The following is a 24,981-nucleotide window of genomic DNA, read 5'->3' on the forward strand; positions in this document are numbered from 1 at the left end:
ACAGAAAGAGTCAAGTATTTATTCGGTTTTCAAATACAAATTATACATTGAGATAACCAAATAGTTGGTGAGGGCAAGTCTTTCTTTTTAGAAGTACATTAACTAATAAGCAAAGAAGGAATAATAGAATTAGAATATCACCATTTTGGAAGCCTTAATAAATAATGATTCTAAACAATTATCAATAATGGCTGCTGACATCACAAAAAGAAAGACAGCCAGACGGCATTATGCACCTCCTGATGGACAAACACAATGTCACTTAGGAATATTCTTGCCAAAAAAAAAGTCAAACCTGAATCCGAACAAGCCTCTAGATTTAGCTACCTATTTTTAAGAAATACAGAGGACATTGTTAAGTGCTACAGAATGGCCTCATTTCGTCAACAAAAAAATTATGAAGGGTTGGGGAGGGAAGGAATCTGGAGAAGGGTGAGGAAAGGAGAGAAACTACAGATTTAAAGAACTAAGGGACACGGCAAATCAACCGTAATGTATAGACCTTATGTAGATCCTGATTTAAACAAACTATATAAAAAAAAACATTTATAAGATAATCAGGAAAATTTTGAACACGATTTGGATATTTGATTATATTAAAGAATTACTTAATTCTTAATTATTTACCTTTCATAACTTGATTATGTGTTTTAAATGAGCCATTTTTTAAAGATGCACAATGAATGACTCATACAAAATGATATAAAGTCTGGGGTTTGTTTCAAGCTAGTGGTGGGGGAAGATGAGTGGCTGGAGATATATGTGAAACAAAAGGTCATGAGTTTATAATTATTGAAGCTTAGTGACGGGAACACATAACAAAAACTTTATTAAATGAGGAGACTAAATGGCCACTAAGGAAAAAAAAAAAAAAAAACTAAACTAAAGCTTAGGTGCAAACTGGAGCAATGCTTTTCAAAATGTGGTTGAATGACTACATGCCTCCGCACAATCACTTACAGGACTTACTGCAAAATACAAGCCTCTTGGAAATCTAGAACTTTGGTGGATGAAGCTTAGGAATCTAGTTGAGAATCTCGACTGCAGACTGGATTTTGAGAACTACTCTTTTATACCTAAAGCACTTGGGAAAAAAAAAAAAAAATGTCCTTCTATGCAAGCTTTAAGCCTGTGTTCTTCGAGATGACCTGAGTCCTCAATTACAGAAGGGAAGTTTAATAACTTCTGGTTGAGTATTCCGTATCCAAGGGAGATGCAATATTAGTTTGTGTTTCTTCTTTCATCCTAATTATGTTTAAGTAATCCTTTAGGGAGCTTCATGTCACTCTAATAATTCAGGTAGTTATTATTAGCCTTATTTTACAGATAAGAAAATGGAGGCACAGAGTTCCTGGAATTTGCTCAAAGTTACACAATGAATTAGGGCTATCTCGGATTTAGAAGTTGCAATTCCACATTTTTAGACTAGAATTGACTTATCCTAGGGTGTGGAATAACTTCCACTTTGAAAAGGGATCAAAGGGATGTTATATAATTGTTGACACTGTTGCATTTTGTTTTTGTTTATCAATAGGGATTAGGTTAACTTTTTATGAGCACTTTTTATAAAAAATTATAATTTTAGAATTAAAAACAGCAAAGCATAAACAGTAGAGAAAAAATTGAGATAGTGTAGAGTTCAGAAACCCTTATCATTCTAAGAGAGTTTATCACTCCAAAAAAGGACTATAAAAGATTATACTGGGCCAGAAGTGGTGACTCACACCTGTAATCCCAGCACTTTAGGAGGCCAGAGCAGGTGAATCACTTGAGGTCAGGAGTTCGAGAGCAGCCTGGCCAATATGGTGAAACCCTGTCTCTATTAAAAATGCAAAAAATTAGCCGGGCGTGGTGACACACGCCTGTAATCCCAGCTACTCAGGAGGCCGAGGCACGAGAATAGCTTGAACCTGGGAGGCGGAGGTTGCAGTGAGCTGAGATCACACCACTGCACTCCAGCCTGGGCAATGGAGCAACACTCCGTCTCAAAACAAACAAACAAACAAACAAACAAACACAAAGCAACAACAGCAACAAAGATTATACTGGTTTCAGATAGCTGGTTTCAGGTGGATTTAGTTTCTAGCAAGAGTATCCCTTTCCTATGGATTCCTTTCTGGTTCTTCCTCTAATAGGTAACCTTCCTTATGTATAACAAGGGATATAATAGTCTGGTTACTATGCTTAGGAAATTCATTAAATATTTTATGACCTTCAAGAAAATAAAATTTATGAATGATAGAATTCCTGAATGGAATAAATGGAAAAAAAAAATGATCCAGGGTCTTGTGAGTCTTGTGGTAAAAATTTTCAAGCCCAGATAACTAAGCTTTCTCTAAATAGTTCAACTAAGATACTTTAAACCGTATACCTTGTAGAAAAAAACCCAGTTATTGATTTGAATTCACAAAGAACTCTACCTACATGTGTTTTGTCTTCAGTAACTTGACTCTAAGTAAAATCACTACTAGTTCAAATATTAGTGCCAGTGGTACAATAATATTGTCTGGTTCTTGGAACAAAATAGTCTGCCAAGTTCTAACCGCTCAACTTCCCTCCTACCCTTTCAATTCCTCCCCTCTCCCTGTTACCTTTGTACATTCCTCCTTCTGCAAAAGCCATCCTGTGCCCTTTCTTTCAAGGGACTTCGATCACAGTGGCAGCCACACCTATGATTATAACATGAAACCAGCAGGAAGTATGGCCTTAAGAATTTAATCTCAACTTCCATTAGAAAATAATTGGAAACTCAGATACATAAACATGTGTTGTTTTGTTTTGTTTTACTAGGACAAGCCAACAACCATAGCATGGCAATGGTTCTACAACCAAAACAACTGAACCTACAAGCAAACACGGGTGAACTGAGCTCACTTGCTTGCTTTCACTGTGGTAGCAATAGTATTTTCCTAATTGTGAAGACCCCAACACAGAGTTACATGTGGTCACAAACAGATATTAATTAATCATTTGGTAAAACTTTATTATTGCTAACGATCAGAAGTAGGGCAAAAACACTTGAGCTGTGAAGAGCTCTGCATTATAGTGAAGGCATTGTATGAAGAAAAACATCATCTGAATACATAAACAATTATCACTAATATATCAGTTAGGCTTTATTTGTCCCTATTGCTTCACTCAGGTGGAAATACTTCCACATGTTTTTAAAGCATCTAAATTCAAATTCAGTAACAATAAATGCTTCATCATTGTTTGCAACTCATCTGATAGTAAACATTTCATAACTATTTTATTTAATGGGACCAGCCATGTACTGTGACCTAAATCACAGACTATTACATTTAATTTTGTTTCTTCAATAATGTAGACCAAAATGTTTCAAGCATGTCCTCAGTCTTTGGGAAAGAGGTGGACAGTGGCACTCATATGGAAGAGTTCTAGAAGAAGCCAAGATAATTTCGATTAACCTTTTTTGTAGCTGTCAGACTATGTGAAGATACAACAGGCTTGGGCAGCATATAAAGCATCTTTCATTGGTGTCATTCACAAACCACACTGACCTCTAGATTGTAAAACAGAACTATCAACAGCGAAATCTTCAAATCCAACTGGCAGGAGAGCAGTGGATTGGAAGGAAGACCAATATGCTTAGATGAGGGGTACATGAGGCACCTGGGCAGAAAATTTTAAGAGCACTTACTGCAGGACCCTGAGAGTCAGTGCATCTTCAAATTTGCACCCTACCACACTCACCACATCTTAGGTTTCTGCCCTGCACAAGAGCTCCAAAGTGAAGTTGGCTGCAAGAGCCAGGGAGGACTGATGTCCACATTCCACAGCTTTGAAGCAAAGCTTGAGAACCAGCCTTATCTCAAGTAAAAAGGATTTACTAATCTCTAGACCAGTACTTTGGAGACTGCCATTTCCCTTGAGAGACCAAGACCAGCCTGGTGTGCTTTGTTACTAGGGCAACAAAGCATTCTCCCTGCATTCTCCCCACAAAGACTTTATGTTAAGGATCCAGTAGTTCCTTTCCCAGATCCTAGAGCTCTGCTGGAAAACATCAGTCCAATATCTCAGGTCCTGTCACCTTCTGAAATCACCTATTTAGACTGTGATATTAACTCTCCCTTGACTTCTCCCCCTTGGTCCTACAGCCTACCTTACTTCCCCCATCTACTACAATAGAAGGTGGGGCACAAAGAAGACCAATATCCTAGGATGCTCAGTCTCTTCAGCTTTACAGATAAGCCTCACTATTACCTCTAAACAAAGTGGAAGCCAGTCCTGGCAGCTCACCTATAATCCCAGCATCTTGGAAGGCTGAGGCGGGCAGATAGCTGGAAGCCAGGACTTTTGAGACCAGCCTGGCCAACATACTACCATACCCCATCTCTAACAAAAATACAAAAATCAGCCGGGTTGGTGGCACACACTTGTAATCCCAGGTACTTGGGAAACTGAGGCAGGAGAATAGCTTGAATCCAGAAGGCAGAGGTTGCAGTGAGCAGAGACTGCACCACTGCACTCCAGTCGGGGCAACAGAGAAAGACTCTGTCTCAAAACAACAACAATAATGACAACAACAATTACAACAACAAAGTGAAGTGATACTTCACTTTGGAGCTTTTTCCTAAACTTGGATTCTTAAAATGTTTCTAAACTAGTGGTTTTGTAAGAACTTTTTTCCTTAAAAATCTGGCACATTTAAAATATTGGAAATTCTGGGCTTTTAAAAATATTGGGATTATATCAGTGCTTATTTATCTCTATAAACTAGTCAGAACAGAGGCCCCTTAATTAGAGATATTATAGTGGGATTTATTAATACACTCCAGAAGTAGGGAAATATTTTATATTCACCCAGGGAGACATAAAGTCTGTTCTAAGTTAGACACACACAGACACATAGAGAGGTTATTGCTTCTGTTTTACAACTTCAGTCTCAGGTCAAAAGTAAACAAAAACCACAAAAATTCACCAGCTCTTCTGCTTGAGCGGCCTTTATGTTAAAACAAACAAACAAAACCTCACCAACCCACATCTCAAATAGCTGTCCTTCTTCCCTCTCAGTGGACACAAAAGTAGTTAATTAATTTGAGCTCACCAACGATAAACAAAAAGACTTACAAACTGGTGTCTCTTTCGCCTCTCTTATTTATTTATTTGAACGCCTGGCCTCAAGCAATCCTCCCACCTCAGCCCCTAGTGGTTGAGATTACAGGTTTGAGCCACTGCACCTATCAACCTCTCTACCAATAAAGACTAGACGTCCATCATCCAACAGATACCACCAAATGGTTAGACCACAAAACCAAACTCCCAATCATTGCTGCTATCAATGCATCAGTAATGTATAAGTTATACCTGAATAACTTATCAGGAATGTACAAATCAGAAACAAAAACAAAATTCTAAAAATCAATTAAGAAGGAAAAATATATAACCACTTCGGATTTCTCTAAGAGCAAATAAAAAACATGCCTGGACTTAAACAACCCATGATGTATACATTTCTGTCGTGAGACAGTTTGATTCATCACATAAATCCACTTGGGCATCTCTGTGGAACCTTAAGATTTCCAATAATATAGTATAATTCTCAAAAACCTAAAATCATGTCTTTAATGTGAACATAAAACAAATACATGTCAAAGTTTTATTCAACTCATTAGTTAGTGAGGGAACCGATAAGACTTTAAAACCAATACAGAATATTAGAGAAGCTAGGCATATATTAATAAAGAAATGTTAGGACACAATTGCAGGGTTAGAGACAAAGCTGACTAATGTGTTACAGAACAATACATCATAACCTGTGTTGGTATCTGGTACACCAAAAAAATTATTTGCATCTCTACCAAACCAAAATCTCTACCAAAGTTAACCTTTGCCCCTAGAGAATTGTAAAACAGCCCAGTCAAGTCGATATAATAAAGTCAAGTTCAGAGCAGCACTGAAAGAACATCCAGTAAATAAATCTCTTTTGCCTATTTCCAAGTTTTAGTCATTTTTTTCCACGGAAGTGAGATATTGCAAATATTGCAGGGGACATAGACATACTAAAAAACTACGAATTCATCTGAAATTCATACTGTATTTTATGCGGCAACCCTAACCACGAGTTAACCAAAACTTTACCAAGTCTGTATAGTTCTGTTGCCAACACAGTATCTCCTATGTTCCTCAACTTCATCTTTCCCTAGATAATACATATTATATTAAGAGCTATTTCTATTGCACGGCTATTCTTTACATTTACCACTGGAGGGCGCACATAACTCGTAGTATACTAGATAAGACGTCATGAAGACACCACCTGAGCGTTTCTGCATCTCAACCACTAGAGGCCAGTACAGGAACCTCAGATTTTGCAACCAGGCTGTTTACTCACGCCCTAAGCAGCCACGCGCAGGCGCGAAACTCCTCCCCAGGCCAGACACGGCCTGCGCATGCGTTCAAGTGAGCGCGCAGACGCTGTTGGTAAAACTCGCGGGAAAAGAAAGGGTGCGCGCGGCTGGAAGCGCGCATGCGCGGTGACTATTGCTCTAGCCGCCTTCAGGGCCGAGCGTACTGCGTTTCTTGCGGTGGGTGGAAATGCCCAACCGAGGGACGCGCCCAGAGGACAGCCCTGTGCTGATCCCCACCGACAATTCGACCCCACACAAGGAGGATCTTAGCAGCAAGGTGAGTGTCAGACGCAATGAAAGGCTCCTGGACTCGGGACTGGGCGCCACAGGACCCTAAAGTTGGTTCGCAGGGGGCAGCGTGGGGCCTGCCCGGGCCTCGGCTTTGCCCTGCTACTTTGCTCTTTTTATTCTTAGCACTTGACAGCTACAGTTAGTCCTTTTATTTTCTGAAAACAGTTGCGAAAAGGGAGATATTGAAATTTGCCCCGAGACACGACCCAGGTGGCAGCGGGGCGGAGTTCTGGTTGGGTGTTTTTAAACTTTGGGAAATACTGCCCACCCCAAATCTGTTCCATCGCAGATATTCTGCATCCGGTTAACCATGCCAGCAACCTGGGATCCATCCTTGACGCCCATCATGGAAGCCTATTAATTCTACCTTTGAAACTCATTTCAAATATGTCCCTTTGTCACCGTGAACACTTACCACCCCAAATAAGCCACCGTCATCTGCCATCGGGACCCCCCCCCCCCCCCCCCCCCCCCCCGCAAGGGCTTCCTAACTGGTCTCTCCTCATCCACCTGTTAGCTGCTGCGTCTCCGTTAACCAAAGCAATGGTCCTAAAACACGCATTGGGTTGTCACTGTTATACCAAAAAGGGGGAGGGAGGAAGCCAATATAATATAAGCCTTAACTGCCATAAACAAACAAAACCTTTAAAGATAAATGGGGATGGGGAGGGTTATAGCCCTTCAGGTATTACATGTCCTAGATTCTACTTTGGTTCTGTCCCAAACTTGCAATGACATCTGGGCAAGTCTCTTTAATCTTTTTGTATCAGTTACCTTCTTTGAAGTAAAGTGAAATGTACACCTGTCATTCCTAAAATGGGAAAGCCCTGTACAAACGTTAAGTCTCAAAGAATGTTTACAAATTCGGCCTTGGAATTCAACCTCATTACTACAGCTCTGCCAACTGGGAAGACAGAAAGGTGCACACTCATGGGAATTGGGAGTGAATTTTCAAAAGACACACAGTCCATTCTGATTACCACCATTGCAAGCCCCTTACGCATACTGGTGGATACAAATCCCTGAGGTGTGTGAGGTAGCACAAATATTATAAAAGCTGCTTTTAGAGGCTCGTGTAATTAGTCGTGTTCACAAAATAAATAGTTAAAGAGTTAAAAAGAAACTTAGTTTTCACTTAGTTGAGCCCTCCCCTACAAATAAATGAAGCCTAGGTCAGCACTGTGGCCCAGGCCGGTAGTCCCAGATACTCGGAGGCTAAGATGTGAGAATCACCTGAGCCCGGGAAAATCGAGGCTGCAGTGAGCCGTCACCGCGCCATTGCACTCCAGCCTGGGTAACAGATCAAGACCCTGTTTGAAAAAAAAAGAAAACCAGTTCAACAGTGCCAGCTCCATGCTAGCCATTGAGCTAAAAAGGGAAAAATACAAAGATGGAACATGATAGGTCTTACTGTCCCCAAATAAGGCATTGCTTGATTTGAATGTGTTTGACTGCACTGCTTAGTACATAAAATCATGAAAATATTGAAAAAAGTAACCCACCCCTCATTCAATTTGCTGTTTTTTTTCCCCCCATCTAAATCACAGCTTAATTGAAAGACTGGAATTCCTTTTGGTGTATATCATATATGTATGTGTGTGTGTGTATATATATATTTTTTTCTTTTTTGAGATAGAGTTTCGCTCTTCTTGCCCAGGCTAGAGTGCAATGGCACAATCTTGGCTCACCGCAGCCTCTGCCTCCCAGGTTCAAGCAATTCCCCTGCCTCAACCTCCTGAGTAGCTGGGATTACAGGCATGCGACACTATGCTTGGCTAATTTTGTATTTTTAGTGGAGATGGGGTTTCTCCATGTTGGTCAGGCTGGTCTCGAACTGCCGACCTCAGGTGATCCACCTGCCTTGGCCTCCTGAAGTGCTGGGATTACAGGCATGAGCCACCGTGCTGGGTCTGGTGTATATCATATATTTTTAATAAAAGGTATAAACCTTGTTGAGTAACTGTAGTCTTTGGCATGATTGCTGGTTACGAACACCAAATCCCCTGTCTGATCTTAATGGGTTACCTAACATTTTGCAAGTCTAATCACTGTTTTTTCTCCTCCAACTTTTCCCCAACTGGACCCCCACACAGACTGCTGTTGAAGATAATCTGTATATTCACGAACTGCCCATTTGGAAAACCAGTACATCATAGCCCCTTATCCCATCTCTAATTTTAAAACAACCCCTTAAGGGATTCTCATTGAACATACTTTGAAAACATCTAGCTTAAGGAGTTTTTCTTTATTTCAATAGATTAAAGAACAAAAAATTGTGGTGGATGAACTTTCTAACCTTAAGAAGAATAGGGTGAGTTATTATAGGAATTCTGAATAACAAATATGTGGGAGATTTATTTATGTTAACTGTATATTAAAGTTATAAGAATTATATATGATATTTAATCATACTTTAATAAAATGTATAGTATTTCAGCATCTTTTTAAATTGCAAGTGTCTAGATTCTTTTTTTAAATGGATAGATCTCATAGTTGAAGATGTCTTTTTTCTATCATATGCTATTCACATTGCATTTGCAACAAATGATACTAGTTGTATTTTGGTATCTTGGAGCTGTAATCACTGATGATGTTTATTTTATACCCTGAATTTGGTGTTTTCTTTTGATACAAACAAACTTTATATTGAGATGAGAAGAAACTTTTCTTTCAAATGAATGTGGATAATTATTGAACAAAAAAAGATACATTGCTTCCCCTCCCTCCAAAAAATTTTTACGTAGATTTTTATAAATGTGTAACATGGTTATTTAATGCCATTTCCATTAATATAAACAAGCAAGCTACTGCTTTGTGTATAGTTTCAGTGTCAAATTACATTTTAACATTCAGGAACAAATGAGTTTGAGCTCTTAAAAGTATTTTAAAGATTATGTAATAACTGACTGATTAGATATTTCTGATGTTGTCACTTATGGAATATTAGAAGTTGAAGCACACAAAAAAATTAGCTGGGTGCCTGCCTGTACTTCCAGCTACTCGGGAGGCCGAGGCACAAGAATCTCTTGAACCTGGGAGGCAGAGGTTGCAGTGAACTGAGCGCATCACTGCACTCCAGCCTAGGGGACAGAGCAGGACTCCATCTCAAAAAAAAAAAAAAAAAAATTGAGGCAGAATTAATACAGACTTTCTCTAGAGGGCAAATTGGCAGAAAGTCTCAACAACTCAAACTATAACACTTTGACCCAGCAGTTCCATTTATAGTAGTTGATACTTAGGAGAGAATCATGGGAGTGCACGAAGATTTAGTTACAAAGATATTCATCACAACGTTGATTTACAATAGCAAAGAGTTGGTAGCACTTTAAATGTTTAGTATTTGAAGCGAGCAAATAAACTGTAATATATTATACCTGTATAGCAGTAGGTATAATTTGGTCGCCGTAGCTTGCTTTGCCATTTTTGTGTTCTTGTAAAATAACACTTACTGATAAGAAAAAGTGTTCTCAATATATTGCTCATTGATAAAAGCATAAATCTGCAGGTACAGTAAGAACATTTTTTGTTAAAATGGTATATGGAGAGAAAATAGTTTCATTTCAGTAGTAGCACTTTCTGGTAGTTGGGCAATGGATGACTTTTATTTGTGTTTTTGCTTATCTGTGTTTGCTAAAGTATAGTACTAAATATATATTACTGAAGTTCAAGAATTAGTGATAATAGGGTTAAGGATTTTAACATCTACTTTTTAGATCAAAATTTGATTTTAGCCTAAATTATGTTTTCCAGAAAGTATATAGGCAGCAACAGAACAGCAATATATTCTTTCTTGCAGACCGAACAGAAATGCTATCTGAGAGCAAAAGTAAGTTTTTTCTTTTTTGTGGCTTTTGGGGGGTGCCTAAATTATACTCATCTGAATGTTAAAATATATATCAAAAGATTAATGCAGCAGTTTGGTTTTCTTCAAGTTAGCCTTCCAAAGATGAGTCAACAGTTAAAAAAAAAATATATATATATATATATCATAATATGTGTTAGAAAGCAATAGTTATTAACATGTGCTTTAGAGTTTCAAACAGGTCTAAGTATGACAAACAATTACCACTTTCTACCTTTGTGACTTTGGGTGAAATACTTTAAGCCTCCAAGGTATTGTGGGATCTAAATAAGATGCTGTGTAAAAAGTGCTTAGCCAAGTGCTTGGGCCAAAATGAGCACTCGGCAAAACAGAAGCTATTTTTGTAAAAGATAAACATTCTTTGTTAGTAGCCTGTTGTTAATTATCATTGGCACTGGCACAGTGTGTGTGTTTATATGGTTTGATTTTGGTAAGCAGCTTGTTTTGCCCTCTGAATTGCTAGGTAAAAGTCCAAGAATTTTTATGTTATTTAATATTTATTCTCCTTCCCTGCAACAGGTATATTGGATGAACTGAAAAAAGAATACCAAGAAATAGAAAACTTAGAGAAGACCAAAATCAAGAAATAGTCAACCTAATTTCACGTAACAATGTGTGGCATTTGTTGTTCTGTAAACTTTTCTGCTGAGCATTTCAGTCAAGATTTAAAAGAGGACTTACTATATAATCTTAAACAGCGGGGACCCAATAGTAGTAAACAATTGTTCAAGTCTGATGTTAACTACCAGTGTTTATTTTCTGGTCACGTCCTACACTTGAGGGGTGTTTTGACTACCCAGCCTGTGGAAGATGAAAGAGGCAATGTGTTTCTGTGGAATGGAGAAATTTTTAGTGGAATAAAGGTTGAAGCTGAAGAGAATGATACTCAAATTTTGTTTAATTATCTTTCCTCCTGTAAGAATGAATCTGAGATTTTGTCACTCTTCTCAGAAGTGCAAGGTCCCTGGTCATTTATATATTATCAAGCATCTAGTCATTATTTATGGTTTGGTAGGGATTTTTTTGGTCGCCGTAGCTTGCTTTGGCGTTTTAGTAATTTGGGCAAGAGTTTCTGCCTCTCTTCAGTTGGCACCCAAACATCTGGATTGGCAAATCAGTGGCAAGAAGTTCCAGCATCTGGACTTTTCCGAATTGATCTTAAGTCTACTGCCATTTCCAGATGCATTATTTTACAACTGTATCCTTGGAAATATATTTCTAGGGAGAATATTATTGAAGAAAATGTTAATAGCCTGAGTCAAATTTCAGCAGACTTACCAGCATTTGTATCCGTGGTAGCAAATGAAGCCAAACTGTATCTTGAAAAACCTGTTGTTCCTTTAAATATGATGTTGCCACAGGCTGCATTGGAGACTCATTGCAGTAATATTTCCAATGTGCCACCTACAAGAGAGACACTTCAGGTCTTTCTTACTGATGTACACATAAAGGAAGTAATTCAGCAGTTCATTGATGTCTTGAGTGTAGCAGTCAAGAAACGTGTCTTGTGTTTACCTAGGGGTGAAAACCTGACAGCAAATGAAGTTTCGAAAATGTGTGATCGGAAAGCAAATGTTGCAATCCTGTTTTCTGGGGGCATTGATTCCATGGTTATTGCAACCCTTGCTGACCGTCATATTCCTTTAGATGAACCAATTGATCTTCTTAATGTAGCTTTCATAGCTGAAGAAAAGACCATGCCAACTAGCTTTAACAAAGAAAGGAATAAACAGAAAAATAAATGTGAAATATCTTCTGAAGAGTTCTCTAAAGATGATGCTGCTGCTGATGACGACAGTCCTGATAAACATGTCAGTGTACCAGATAGAATCACAGGAAGGGCGGGACTAAAGGAACTAAAAGCTGTTAGCCCTTCCCGAATTTGGAATTTTGTTGAAATTAATGTTTCTATGGAAGAACTGCAGAAATTAAGAAGGACTCGAATATGTCACTTAATTCAGCCGTTGGATACAGTTTTGGATGATAGCATTGGCTGTGCAGTCTGGTTTGCTTCTAGAGGAATTGGTTGGTTAGTGGCCCAAGATGGAGTGAAATCCTATCACAGCAGTGCAAAGGTATGACACAGTGTTTCTTCTGATAATTTCTGAGACCTATTTTTGACCCTTAAAGCTTGTAGCATTTTGATTGTAAGAATATAGCATATTTTAGTTGCATTTAAACTATAACACAACATATGTGACTTCTTTAGAATTGGATATATTTTACTATTTTCTGTCTTTATCTTGTTTTTCTCCTAAAGTGTTATCTTTAGGTTTGCAATTTTTAAGCTTTTCTTTTATCTTGTTTTCTTTACTGTGTGGTTGATAACATTTTTATATGGATTTCTTTAAACCACATAGGTAGTTCTCACTGGAATTGGTGCAGATGAGCAACTTGCAGGTTATTCTCGTCATCGTGTCCGCTTTCAGTCACATGGGCTGGAAGGATTGAATAAGGAAATAATGATGGAACTGGGTCGAATTTCTTCTAGAAATCTTGGTCGTGATGACAGAGTTATTGGTGATCATGGAAAAGAAGCAAGGTAATTCTAATCATTTGAGTGTTGTTACGGTATTTTTATAAAAACAGCAGAGTTTAAATGGAGACTTTTAAGTTTGTTTTCTCTTTGGAGACTGTTCAGATGAATAACAGCAGCAATAATAGCTTGGCTTTATATTATAAACACAGTCAGAAACAGAGCTGGGAAGAGCCAGGAGAGCAGTTATTTTCTAGAACTCATTCTCTAAGAAATGTCTAAGAAATGTATTTTCAGTAATTTTCAAAGGTAACATAATGACAGAATAGTTTTTAAGACTATAGTGAAAAAGACTGTTGAAGTAGGCCAGGCATGGTGGCTCACACCTGTCATCCCAGCACTTTGGGAGGCCAAGGCGGGCGGATCACCTGAGGACAGGAGTTGAAGACCAGCCTGGTAAACATGGTGAAACCCCACCTCTACTAAAAATGCAAAAAAAATGAGCTGATCGTGGTGCCACATGCCTGTAGTTCAGCTACTCGGAAGGCTGAGAATGGCTTGAACCCGGAAGGTGGAGGTTGCAGTGAGCCCGGATCACGCCACTGCTCTCCAGCCTGGGAGACAGTGTGAGACTCCGTTTCCAAATAAAAGACTGTCAAAGTAAAACTGAGATAGTGAAATACTAAGATAAGGTATTTAGAGGGTTTTGTTCAGCTTTTAATGTTTGCTTTTCTCCCAGGAAGGGCATAAGCCCCACCTCCAAGCCTTCTTCTCCGATGTTATAGAAACTGGCTTTGTCTCTGTAGACATTTCTGTATGTACAGATCCATGCTGATTTGAAGGTAGTCCTCACACTGGATATTCCTCTGCCACATGTTTTTGAACACAATTTAGTCACATATTGCAGATTACCTAAAATCTTCAGAAAAACCAAGGCACTTTCATGTATCTATTCTTGCTTTTCAGGTTTATTTTTACCTATATCATATTTCTGAAGGTAGTGAACAAGTACAGTATTTGAATAAAACTTTCTAAGACATTAAGTAAGGATAAAGGAAGATGTGACATTTAGTTATAAAGAGCAAAAATCCATTCAAGTAGGCTAATTGATTCAAGTAGGTAGTTTATTACAAGGGTACAAGCATCCAAGAATAGGAAGTCCAAGTAAGCTCCCTGAGAATTAAACATACTACAGTTTCTCTCTCTCTTTCTCTCTCTCAGACTTCATTGTTTCTTGTCTCTACTTCAGTCTTTTCCTCTTTCCACTGACTTGTAGCTGCCTTTACACAGTTGTCCTTCTTAAGTTTCTGGTCCTAGCCCATGTAAAAGTTTGGCTACTATGTCATTATTCTATCATAATTTTCCAGATTTCACTATAAAGTGATAACTAATACCATAATAAAGTCCATAAACTGTTAAACTGTTTTCTCTTTGAAGGACGTGAGAGAGAAGGAGGTAGAAATTCAGTATGTTATTTCAGCTAGGTCATAGAGAAGGGAATTTGTCTAGTAAAAGCACCTACTTATGAAAGTATTATATTATGCTCAAATAAAAATGCATATGAAGAATGTTTAAAGCAGCTAATACAGAATTGTGATATAACAAATATAGTGGCTAGATCTAAATAATTTGTTATGTATCTTGACGTACATATTAACAGTAGTGTGTTGATTTGATTCTCTAATTAAATTTGCTTTTGCAACTCATTCATTTTTATTTAATATTCCAGATAACAAATGTGTTTGCCCTTTCCAATCTCTTAACCTACACTAAGATGTAATAAAACGGAAACACTAGTGTAACTGTACTGCATGTGGAGATGTGGGATGGTGGGTGTTAAAGTATTTTAAACAGAAAAAGAACAGAATTTTGTAGAAATTGGGGAAGCAAAAGGGCAGAAAGTTATTTTTTTAATCTAATATTTTGTTTCTAGGTCATCCCAGAATTTAGGGGGAAAAAATCTAGTATTTTGTTCTGTTACAGTAATTTATCACCATTTAATTGGTTTAAGTATAATTAAATAATTTTGATTAACAAAATTTTACTGTAAGTGTTTTGCAGGTTCAGGCTGTGGAGCCCTTCTACATTGGTTCCATATCCCTAAAGTGTCATTTCTTTCGTTGTGATAAAGATCAGACACAGATTGAATAGTTAGTTAAGATCATGCTTGTAGGCCAGGTATAGTGGCTCACACCTGTATTCCTAGCACTTTGGGAGGCCAAAGCAGGTGGATCACTTGAGTTCAGGAGTCCGAGACCAGCCTGGGCAACGTGGCGAAATCTCATCTCTACCAAAAATACAAACATTAGCTGGGTGTGGTAGTGCTTGCCTAGGTGGAAAAAAAAAAAAATCATGTTTGTTTTCAAGGCCTCCACAAAGATACCTTGTAAGACAATTTGAAACTATTTCTGGACACAGTAAGCCTAATTTATTTATTGAGACTTAGACTATTTTGTAGTATATGTCATGTTATGAAACACTTAGTTTGATTACATTTTAGCTATAAAACTGTATAAATCAAAGCAGGTTGATTTTATTTTTACATAGTGGTTATATTATTTATCTGTTTATTTTAGATTTCCTTTCCTGGATGAAAATGTTGTCTCCTTTCTAAATTCTCTACCAATTTGGGAAAAAGCAAACTTGACTTTACCCCGAGGGATTGGTGAAAAACTACTTTTACGCCTTGCAGCTGTGGAACTTGGTCTTACAGCCTCTGCTCTTCTGCCCAAACGGGCCATGCAATTTGGATCAAGAATTGCAAAAATGGAAAAAAATAATGAAAAGGCATCTGATAAATGTGGACGGCTCCAAATCATTTCCTTAGAAAATCTTTCTATTCAAAAGGAGACTAAATTGTAATGTGATTCACAGTGTAACAATATAAAAATACGTTTTTATATAATTACTTATATAAAAGTAAGATACTTTGCTGCTTTATTATTGTATAATAATAGTAGTTTTAAAGTTCATTTGGTTGAATTTTCATTTTTTCCTGTTACAGAACTCCTAAAACCATGGAATTTCCTTAGTGATAGGGAGTATCTTTTGTTATTCGTAATAAGCCCCTTTTGATCACACCTGAGTTTATGCTAATGCGGTGACTTAGAGTGAGGTCTCTAAATAGCCTTTAATACTTGCAGCTTGGGAGGCCAAAGCAGAGGGATCTCTTAAGTCCAGGAGTTTGAGACCAGCTTGGGCAACATGATGAAACCCCATCTCTACCAAAAAAAAAAAAAAGTACAGAAAATGAACTGGGCATGGAAGCATGTGCCTCCCTACTCGGGAGGCAGAGGTGGGAGGATCACTTGAACCCAGGAAGTGGAGGCTGCAGTGAGGCTAGGATCACACCGCTGCACTCCAGCCTGGGTGACAGTGAAACCCTGTCTCTAAAAAAATAAATAAATAAAAAATAAAAATCAAGAGATTAGAAAAGTTGGAATTTCATCCCCACCCACCCTCCTCTGGGAGGGAGAGTGCTGCTGAACGTTAAGGTCTGTTAAACTCTATAAAAACTGTGGAACAAGATTTGATGAGCCTCTGGTTTGCTGAACATGTGGAGGTGCTGGGAGTGTGGCATGCCCAGAGAGGACGTGGAGGCTCCCTCTCACTGTAATATTTTTTGAATACTTTGCCTTATGCATCTCTTCAGTTTGGCTGTGCTGAGATGTATCCTATATCATAAGCCAGTAAACGTAAGTATTTCTATGAGTGCTGTGAGTCATTCTAGCAAATTATCAAACCTGAATAGGGGGTCATGAAAACACCCAATTTATGTAGCTGGTTAATCAGAAGTACCAGAGATCCAGACTTGAAATTGCCATCTAAAGTAGAGACACCTTTGGCACTGAGCCCTTAAGTTGAAGGATCTGACACTAACTCCAGGAAGATAGAGGCAGGATTAAACTGTAGGATACCCAGCTGGTATTCAGAGAGCTGGAGAATTGCTTGGTGTAGAAAAAATCCACACATCTGGTGTCAGAAGTGTTGTGTGAGAGGGAAGAGAAAGAGTTTGTTTTCCCAGACTCACTCTCTTTGATAGTTCCATCCAGAAATGATTCAGTTCCCTCTCCTCAGGGACCGTGGTTTAGACAGGGTCGTGTTTCACAGATGAAAGAACTACAGGTTTAAAGAAGTTAAACAATTTGCTTGAGGTTCATCCTCCTGAACAGTACTTGTTACTTCTATTACATCTCTGTAGGCAGCTCATTTTCCCACCCCAATAACTTTTTAAGATTACAGTTGACTCCTGAACAGCACATTGGAACTGTGCAGTTCCACTTATATGTGGATTTTCTTCTGCCTCTGCCACCCCTGAGACAGCAAAACCAGCCCTTCCTCCTCAGCCTAGTCAACCTGAAGACAAGGATGAATACGTCTTCCTCTATTTACCATGTCTTGCCTCTCATCCACAGTCACTCTCCCCACCTTTTTGTCTATTCACTCCAACCTGACATCCACCCATATTACTCAACTGTTAACTGCCATACCAGTGTCACTGTGAAATCTGTCCATTAGGGTTGACACCGTTTCTGGGTCTGGCCACCCTTTGATTCTTTAATCATAGTAGCAAAGAAATTTTATGATCCTGACAAACAGGTCAGTAACCTGGCAAGGGCTTTCACATGCCCCGAATTTATTCCCTGGAAGATGCAATGTTCAACCCAAATTTAGATACTACCTACATAGCTTTCACCCCTCAATCTGGAAGCAGACAACTTCAAGTGTCTGTGTGGACCTGAGCACTAAATTGACATTGCTTATATTGGGAGTAGATGAACTTAAGAGGTTTGCCCCACGGCTTAGAATTGAATATTATAACAAAAATACAGTTCAATACTGAAAATAGCTATGACTTAATAATGCTATATTCCAGGGGCTACTCTATTCTATGAGATTTAAATGTATTAATCAGTCAAATTTTTATAAGGAATTTCCAGGTCATCTGCTCCAGAAGGATACTTGTGAGAGAGACAGAGAGAGAGGATATACATGCATGTGTGTGAACGCCAAGAGGGCCTGGGTATTTACAACCTTCTGCTATTCAATCCCATTAGCTCTGGGATGGAGTTCTGTGTTGATCCTTTAAAAAAGGAGACAACTCTTTACCAAGATTTGGGACACATGGAACAAACCATTTGTCTACCTGGGGGTGGGGGGAAATCCTTGAAGTAGGAGAATGTACATATATGGTTCATATTAAGTACAAACATTCACATCTCTGTAAAAAAAAAAAAAAAAAGCCCTGGAATAGTCCTCATAAATTAGTATTTATTTCCATGGTAGCTAAAATAATGACGTGATTACTGGAAGAGAAATTCTGCCCCAAACAGTCACCAAGAACTTCCATGTTGCTACATTCAGTGGAAGAGTTTGTTCTCGTCTCCCCTGACCAAGCAGCAGCATCCAATAAAGTTGGCCATTCCTTTTTTTTTTTTTCCCCACACACTTCTTCGGCTTCTGTGACCAATTTTGGTTTTCCTCCTGCCTTCTTGGCTGTTCTTTCATTGTCTTTTTTGCTGATTCCACTCTCTCTACCTGACCTTTAAATGTTAAATTTCTCGGGTCTCTTGGTTCTCAACTCCTCATTCTGTACACTCTCCCTTGGTGATTTCAACCCCACCCCTGGCTTCAATTACTATAAACCTGCCAAAACTTATACGTCTAACCGTTACTGCCATTCTTAGCCCAGAACTGTTTATCTAAAGCATATCTCACATCTCAATTTCTCTCACAGGTAGTTCAAGGTCAATTATGTACACAACTGAACTCTTAATCTTGCCCTGATATCCTGTTGCTCCTGACAAAAATGTGGCTCTCACTTGGACACAACCTTCTTTTTCAACATATCCCCATTCAATCTGTCACCAACAGGCAACCTCATTATTTTTCAAATCTGTCCACAGTCCCTGAGCCCCACCTCCACTGCCACTACTCTAGGCTAATCCTTTGGGATGAAATTCAAAATCATTACTCAGCAGCCTGCATGATCTGTCGATCGCGCACCTCTGCAGCTCGGTTTGTGCCCCCATCTCTCTTGTTCCCTAAGCAGGGTTTTGCTCGGTTTCTCAATCATTTCAACTTTGTTCTCACTTCAATTCTTTCTCTCCTGCTGTTCCCTGTTCCTGAAAAGCTACTTGTCCAGTTCTTTGCTTGGGTAGCTCTTTTTCATTTTCTAGGCTCGGAGGGGGAAAGGGCACTTCCTCAGGCAGCCTTTCTGAGCCCTGAGCTAGGTTAGCTTTCATTCGAGTGCTGTCATTCCATCTAATATTGGCACACTGTTAAATATAGCTGCGAGATGATCTGTTCAACTGTAAGCTTCTTGGGGTTTCGTGTCTGCCCTGTTTTCTAGGGTTTCCAGTGCCTGACTCATAATAGGTGTTCCATAAATGCTTGTTGAATGAAAGAATGATGATGGAGGTGGCATTCCAACTCGGGACTGCCTCAACGCCCGGCGCTTTCTCCTCTGCCACTCTGTTTTGGTGTTTTAGCAGAGGCAGATAGTGAGGGCGGCACAGTGCCCACGGCATGCGGCTGGACTGAGCGCTAAAGCGGGCTTGGGAAGATGAGCACGCGGCGGGTCTGAGCCAGCCAAGGGGCCGGGCGCCGCCTGGGGGCGCTGCTGCTGCTGCGGGATGCACCAGGCCTAGTCGCCCGCAAGCTCCGCCTCAGGAGCGGCCCCGCCACCCCACGACCCGGAGGACCAACCGCTTCGACCCGCGCCCGGGCGGCTGCAGTGTTGGCCGGCGCGGCGAGGAGGGCCGGGCAGACACGGTGGGGCGAAAAGCCCTGAAAGTTCCTCTCAGTTCCTTCCGGTGCGCCTCCCGCTGGCCCATGCAGGGGCCCTGAGGGCGGATTCAAGGCCCCGCGAGAAGTCATCTAAGGCGGCGACGACTGTTCCCAGCCCCACGGGAACGGCGCGGACGCAGCGCCCCTCTCTCGGACAAGAAAACAGTCATTCTAGAGTAGGTTCCTCCCCTTTCCTTGTTCTATCCCCTTTCCCGTGCCCATGGCTGACGCGAGCTGCTTTTAGACGTGGGTCTGGGCTTGAGTATGGACAGACGTGGGTTCTGTTTCTGAAAGGCGTAAAATCTCAGACATGTCCTGCAACCTCCTGGTCTCCGTTTCTGCCTCTATAAAGTGGGCATAACAAGGTCTGACTCACTCACCTGGGGTCTCAGGTGTGGCGCCCAAACAAGCAGTATCAGCATTTCCTGTAACTTTACTAAAATGCATATTTCCTGGCCCCACTATAGCTCATTGAATCAGAAACTCAGTGGTGGGATTCAGTGATTTGTATTTGAACAAGCCCCAGGTGATTTTGATACAAGCTAAATTTTGAGAACCACTATATAATAGAGGCCAATCAGATGAAATAAATAAAACCATTCTGTAGTAAAGAGCCTGACATATAGTAGATGCTCAATAAATAGCAGTTGTGGTTATTATTATTTAAGGAATAGAGAGGCATTCATTGGCACAGAAATTGAAGGTTAAGCAGATGCTGCTTTCCTTTGCTTTTTCTTCTTTTTTGAGACAGTGTTTCACACTTGTTGCCCACGCTAGAGTGCAATGGCGTGATCTTGGCTCACTGTAACCTCTGCCTCCCAGGTTCAAGTGATTCTCTTGTCTCAGCCTCCCTGAGTAGCTGGGATTACAGGCATACCACCACGTTTGGCTAATTTTGTATTTTTAGTAGAGACGGGGTTTCTCCATGTTTGTCAGGCTGGTCTCGAACTCCTGACCTCAGGTGATCTGCCTGCCTCGGCCTCCCAAAATGCTGGGATTACATGCGTGTGCCACCGCGCCCTGCCCTTTCCTTTTCTTTCATGCAGGTCATTATAGTCTTGCTTTAAAAAACTGAAAACAAAATAAATATCCATATGGTTTGGATATTTATCCCCGCCAAATCTCGTGTTAAAATAGATTCCCCAATGTTGGAGGTAGGGCTTGTTGTGGGGTGTTTGGATTATGGGGGCGGATCCCTCATGAATGGTTTGATGCTTTCCTGGCAGAGTGAAGTCTACCTCTGAGCTCATGAAAGATCTGGTTGTTTAAGAATAGATACCTCCCCTTTCTCTCTATTGTTCCCTCTCTTACCATGTGACACACTGGCTCCCCTTCCCCTTCCACCATGATTGTAAGCTTGGTCTCCCCAGAAGCTGAGCAGATGCTGGTGCCATGCTTGTACAGCCTGCAGACTTGTGAGCCAAATAAACGTCTTTTCTTTATAAATTATGCAGTCTCAGGTACTACTTTATAGCAACACAGACAGACACAAACATACACAAAAGAATGCCTCTCCAGCAACAAAATAGGTATGTAACAGTAGCTTCTCACACATAAACTTAACATTTCTTTTTGACATGTATCTTCTTGTCTTTTGACTTCTTTGAAAAGCAGAACATGGTTAATATTAAAGATTTTATAATTTTAATTATTTTAATTCAAATTTCAGCTTTCATGTACTGCAGTTATTTTTAATTTGAAAACTGTAACCGTTGACCATGAAAAATTAACCTTATATAGGTGAAAGGTACAGATTTATTTCTACAGAAATCCAGTGTCATTGCCATGTCAGATTTTATTGATAATCTTTTCCTTTTTATTCATTGCAGAAGTTTCAAAAAGGACACACTAGATTTAATTGGAAATGTTAAGATTGCCCAAAAAAGGATTACCTAGATTTGAGCAAGTTCAAGATGAAGAAACCTACCTGGAAAATTTAGCAATACAAAGAAATGCATCTGCTTTTTTTGAAAAATATGATCGGAGTGAAATACAAGAGTTACTAACTACTGCACTGGTTAGCTGGTTGTCTACCAAAGAAGATGTTCGCTCTCAAGGAGACCTCCCGTGTGGAATTATGAGTCAAATGAATAATGTAGGCTTCTCCACTGCAATCCTACTGACTCCCGTGGACCCTACTGCCCTCTTAGACTATAGAGAAGTCCATCAAATGATAAGAGAGTTGGCTATTGGAATTTATTGCCTAAATCAAATCCCTTCCATCAGTTTAGAAGCTAATTATGATCAGAGTTCTTCTTGTCAGTTACCTCCAGCTTATTATGATACCAGAATTGGGCAAATTCTGATTAATATTGACTACATGCTGAAAGCACTATGGCATGGAATATATATGCCCAAAGAAAAACGAGCTAGATTCTCTGAATTATGGCGTACCATCATGGACATTGATGCCGACGGAAAACCTCAAACAGATAAAGACATTTTTTCAGAGTTTAGTTCAGCAGGTAAGAGAATTTAACACTTCTTAAAATTTTTTTTTTTTTTTTTTTTTGAGACGGAGTCTTACTGTGTTGCCCAGGGTGGTCACGAACTCCTGAGCTCAAGCCATTCACCCACCCAGGCCTCCCAAAGTGCTGGGATTACAGGTGTGAGTCACTGCAGGTGGCCACTTCTTAATTATTTTTATTCAAAGCCATTTTTTAAATGTTTAAATTTTATTTCAGTAGTTTTTGGGGGAACAGGTGATTTTTGGTTACATGGCTAAGTTCTTTAGTGGTGATTTCTGAGATTTTGGTGCACCAGTCACCCGAGCAGTGTACATGGTACCCCATGTATAGACTTTTATCCCTCACTCTCCTCCTACCTTTCCTCTAGAGTCCCCAAAGTCCATTATATCATTCTTATGCCTTTGCATCCTCATAGCTTAGCTCCCACTTATAAGGGTGAACATAGAATACTTGGCTTGCCATTCCTGAGTTACTTCACTTAGAATAATGGTCTCCAACTCCATCCATGTTGCTGTGAATGCCATTATTTCATTCATTTTTATGGCTGAGTAGTATTCCATGGTATATGTATTTTCTTTTTTTTTTTTTTGGAAATGGGGGTCTCCCTATGTTGAACAGGCTGGCCTCGAACCCCTGGCCTCAAACGATCCTCCCATCTTGACTTCCTAGAGTGCTAGGATTACAGACATGAGCCACCGCACCCAGCCACCACTTTTTCTTTATCTACTCATTGGTTGATGGGCATTTAGACTGGTTCCATATTTTTGCAATTGCGAATTGTCCTCCTATAAACATGCGTGTGCAAGTGTCTTTTTCATATAGTGACTTCTTTTCCTCTGGGTAGATACCTGGTAGTGGGATTGCTGGATCAAATGGTAGTTCTACATTTAGTTCTTTAAGGAATCTCCATACTGTTTTCCATAGTGGTTGTACTAGCACTTCCACCAGCAGTGTAAGTATTCCCTTTTTACCACAACCATGCAAACATCTATTATTTTTTGATTTTTAAATTATGGCCATTCTTGCAGGAGTAAGATGGTATCTCAGTGTGGTTTGATTTCCATTTCTCTGATAATTAGTGATGTTGAGCATTTTTCATGTGTCTGTTGGCCTTTTGTATATCTTCATTTGAGAATTGTCTATTCATATCTTTTGCCCACTTTTTGATGGGAATGTTTGTTTTCTTTTTGCTGATTTGTTTGAGTTCCTTGTAGATTCTGGATATTGGTCCTTCGTTGGAAGCATAGTTTGCAAATATTTTCTCCTACTCTGTGGGTTGTCTGTTTACTCAATAGAGTTTCTGTTTCTTTTGCTGTTTAAAAGCTTTTTAGTTTAATTAGGTCACATCTATTTATGTTTGTTTTTGTTGCATTTGCTTTTGGGTTCTTGGTCATGAACTCTTTGCCTAAGCCAATGTCTAGAAGGGTTTGCCCAAGTTATCTTCTAGAATTTTTATGGTTTCAGGTCTTAGATTTAGTTCTTGATCCATCTTGAGTTGATTTTTGATAAGCTGAGAGATGAAGATCCAGCTTCATGTGGCTTGCCAATTATCCCAGCACCATTTGTTGAATAAGGGTGCCCTTTCCCCACTTTACGTTTGTGTTTGCTTTGACAAAGATCAGTTGCCCATAAGTACTTGGTTTTATTTCCAGGTTCTCTATTCTGTTCCATTGGTCTGTGTGCCTATTTTCATACCAGTACCATGCTGTTTTGGTAACTATAGCCTTGTAGTATAGTTTGAAGCAGGTAATGTGATGCCTCCAGATTTATCCTTTTTGCTTAGTCTTGCTTTAGCTATGTGGGCTCATTTTGGTTCTATATGACTTTTAGGATTGTTTTTTCTAGTTCTGTGAGGAATGATGATAGTATTTCTATGAGAATTGCATTGAATCTGTAGATTGCTTTTGGCAGTATGGTCATTTTCACAATATTGATTCTACCCATCAATGAGCATGGGATGTGTTTTCATTTGTTTGTGTCATCAATGATTTCTTTCAGCAGTGTTTTGTAGTTTTCCTTGTAAAAATTATTCACCTCCTTGATTAGGTATATTCCTAAGTATTTTATGTTATGTTATGTTATTTTACTTTCTTTTGTGTTTTGCAATTGTTGTAAAAGGGATTGAGTTCTTGATTTGAGTCTCAGCTTGGTTGTTGTTGGTGTATAGCAGTGCTACTGATTGGTGTTCATTGATTTTGTATCCTGAAACTTTACTGAATTCCTTTATGGCATCTAGGAGGTTTTTGGATGAATCTTCAGTGTTTTCTAGGCATATGATCTTATCATTGGCAAACAGCCACAGTTTGACTTCTTCTTTACCAAATTGGATGCCCATTATTTATTTCTCTTGTCTGATTCTTCTGGCTAGGACTTCCAGTACTATGTTGAATAGAAGTGGTGAGAGTGAGCATCCTTGTCTTGTTCCAGTTCTCAGGGGAAATGCTTTCAACTTTTTCCTGTTCAGTATAATGTTGGCTGTGGGTTTGTTATAGAGGACTTTTATTACCTTGAGGTATGTCTCTTCTATGGCCATTTTGCTGAGAGTTTTAATCGTAAAGCAATGCTGGATTTTGTCAAATGCTTTTTCTGCATCTATTGAGATGATTTTTGTTTTTGATTCTGTCTATAGAATGTATCACATATATTGACTTGCATATGTTAAACCATCCCTTCATCCCTGGTATGAAACCCACTTGATCATGGTGTATTATCTTTCTGATATGC

The 24,981-nt window shown here is 39.4% G+C and overlaps 3 protein-coding genes across 5 annotated transcripts in view; all 3 read left to right on the top strand.

Annotated features, from left to right (window-relative positions):
- Window positions 1-6,437: 6,437 nt before the first annotated feature.
- Window positions 6,438-11,404, top strand: ASDURF (ASNSD1 upstream reading frame). 2 transcript variants are annotated; one of them, XM_025404591.1, is made up of 4 exons: window positions 6,438-6,648; window positions 8,920-8,973; window positions 10,413-10,488; window positions 11,044-11,404. In XM_025404591.1, the coding sequence occupies exons 1-4, from the start codon at window positions 6,559-6,561 to the stop codon at window positions 11,112-11,114; spliced, it is 291 nt and encodes a 96-aa protein (XP_025260376.1). In that variant the 5' UTR covers window positions 6,438-6,558; the 3' UTR covers window positions 11,115-11,404. The 2 variants fall into 2 exon arrangements, with proteins under 2 accessions (XP_025260376.1, XP_025260377.1); XM_025404592.1 differs by having other exon boundaries at window positions 10,459-10,488.
- On the top strand, window positions 6,438-15,972 carry ASNSD1 (asparagine synthetase domain containing 1). Of its 2 annotated transcripts, XM_025404589.1 has the most exons (6): window positions 6,438-6,648; window positions 8,920-8,973; window positions 10,413-10,488; window positions 11,044-12,599; window positions 12,885-13,066; window positions 15,577-15,972. In XM_025404589.1, exons 4-6 carry the CDS (start codon window positions 11,136-11,138, stop codon window positions 15,860-15,862), a joined length of 1,932 nt encoding a protein of 643 aa, XP_025260374.1. In that variant the 5' UTR covers window positions 6,438-6,648; window positions 8,920-8,973; window positions 10,413-10,488; window positions 11,044-11,135; the 3' UTR covers window positions 15,863-15,972. The 2 variants fall into 2 exon arrangements, with proteins under 2 accessions (XP_025260374.1, XP_025260375.1); XM_025404590.1 differs by lacking the exon at window positions 8,920-8,973.
- A 5,179-nt stretch (window positions 15,973-21,151) lies between these two features.
- The window catches only part of ANKAR (ankyrin and armadillo repeat containing), a 71,728-nt gene continuing 67,898 nt past the window's right edge, over window positions 21,152-24,981 (top strand). The window contains exons 1-2 of the mRNA XM_025405476.1: window positions 21,152-21,204; window positions 21,619-22,254. Coding sequence (XP_025261261.1) covers window positions 21,654-22,254 — 601 coding nt within the window. The 5' untranslated portion in view covers window positions 21,152-21,204; window positions 21,619-21,653. The remainder of the gene's footprint in view (window positions 21,205-21,618; window positions 22,255-24,981) is intronic.

The sequence above is a fragment of the Theropithecus gelada genome, chromosome 12, assembly GCF_003255815.1.
Source record: "Theropithecus gelada isolate Dixy chromosome 12, Tgel_1.0, whole genome shotgun sequence".
Lineage (NCBI taxonomy): Eukaryota > Metazoa > Chordata > Mammalia > Primates > Cercopithecidae > Theropithecus > Theropithecus gelada.

Coding starts and splice junctions, on each gene's coding strand:
- ASDURF (XM_025404591.1), top strand. CDS start 6,559: ATGCCCAACCGAGGGACGCGCCCAGAGGACAGCCCTGTGCTGATCCCC. Junction 6,649..8,919: donor AGGAGGATCTTAGCAGCAAG/GTGAGTGTCAGA, acceptor TTATTTCAATAG/ATTAAAGAACAAAAAATTGT. Junction 10,489..11,043: donor AATGCTATCTGAGAGCAAAA/GTAAGTTTTTTC, acceptor TCCCTGCAACAG/GTATATTGGATGAACTGAAA.
- ASNSD1 (XM_025404589.1), top strand. CDS start 11,136: ATGTGTGGCATTTGTTGTTCTGTAAACTTTTCTGCTGAGCATTTCAGT. Junction 12,600..12,884: donor CCTATCACAGCAGTGCAAAG/GTATGACACAGT, acceptor TAAACCACATAG/GTAGTTCTCACTGGAATTGG. Junction 13,067..15,576: donor GATCATGGAAAAGAAGCAAG/GTAATTCTAATC, acceptor TGTTTATTTTAG/ATTTCCTTTCCTGGATGAAA.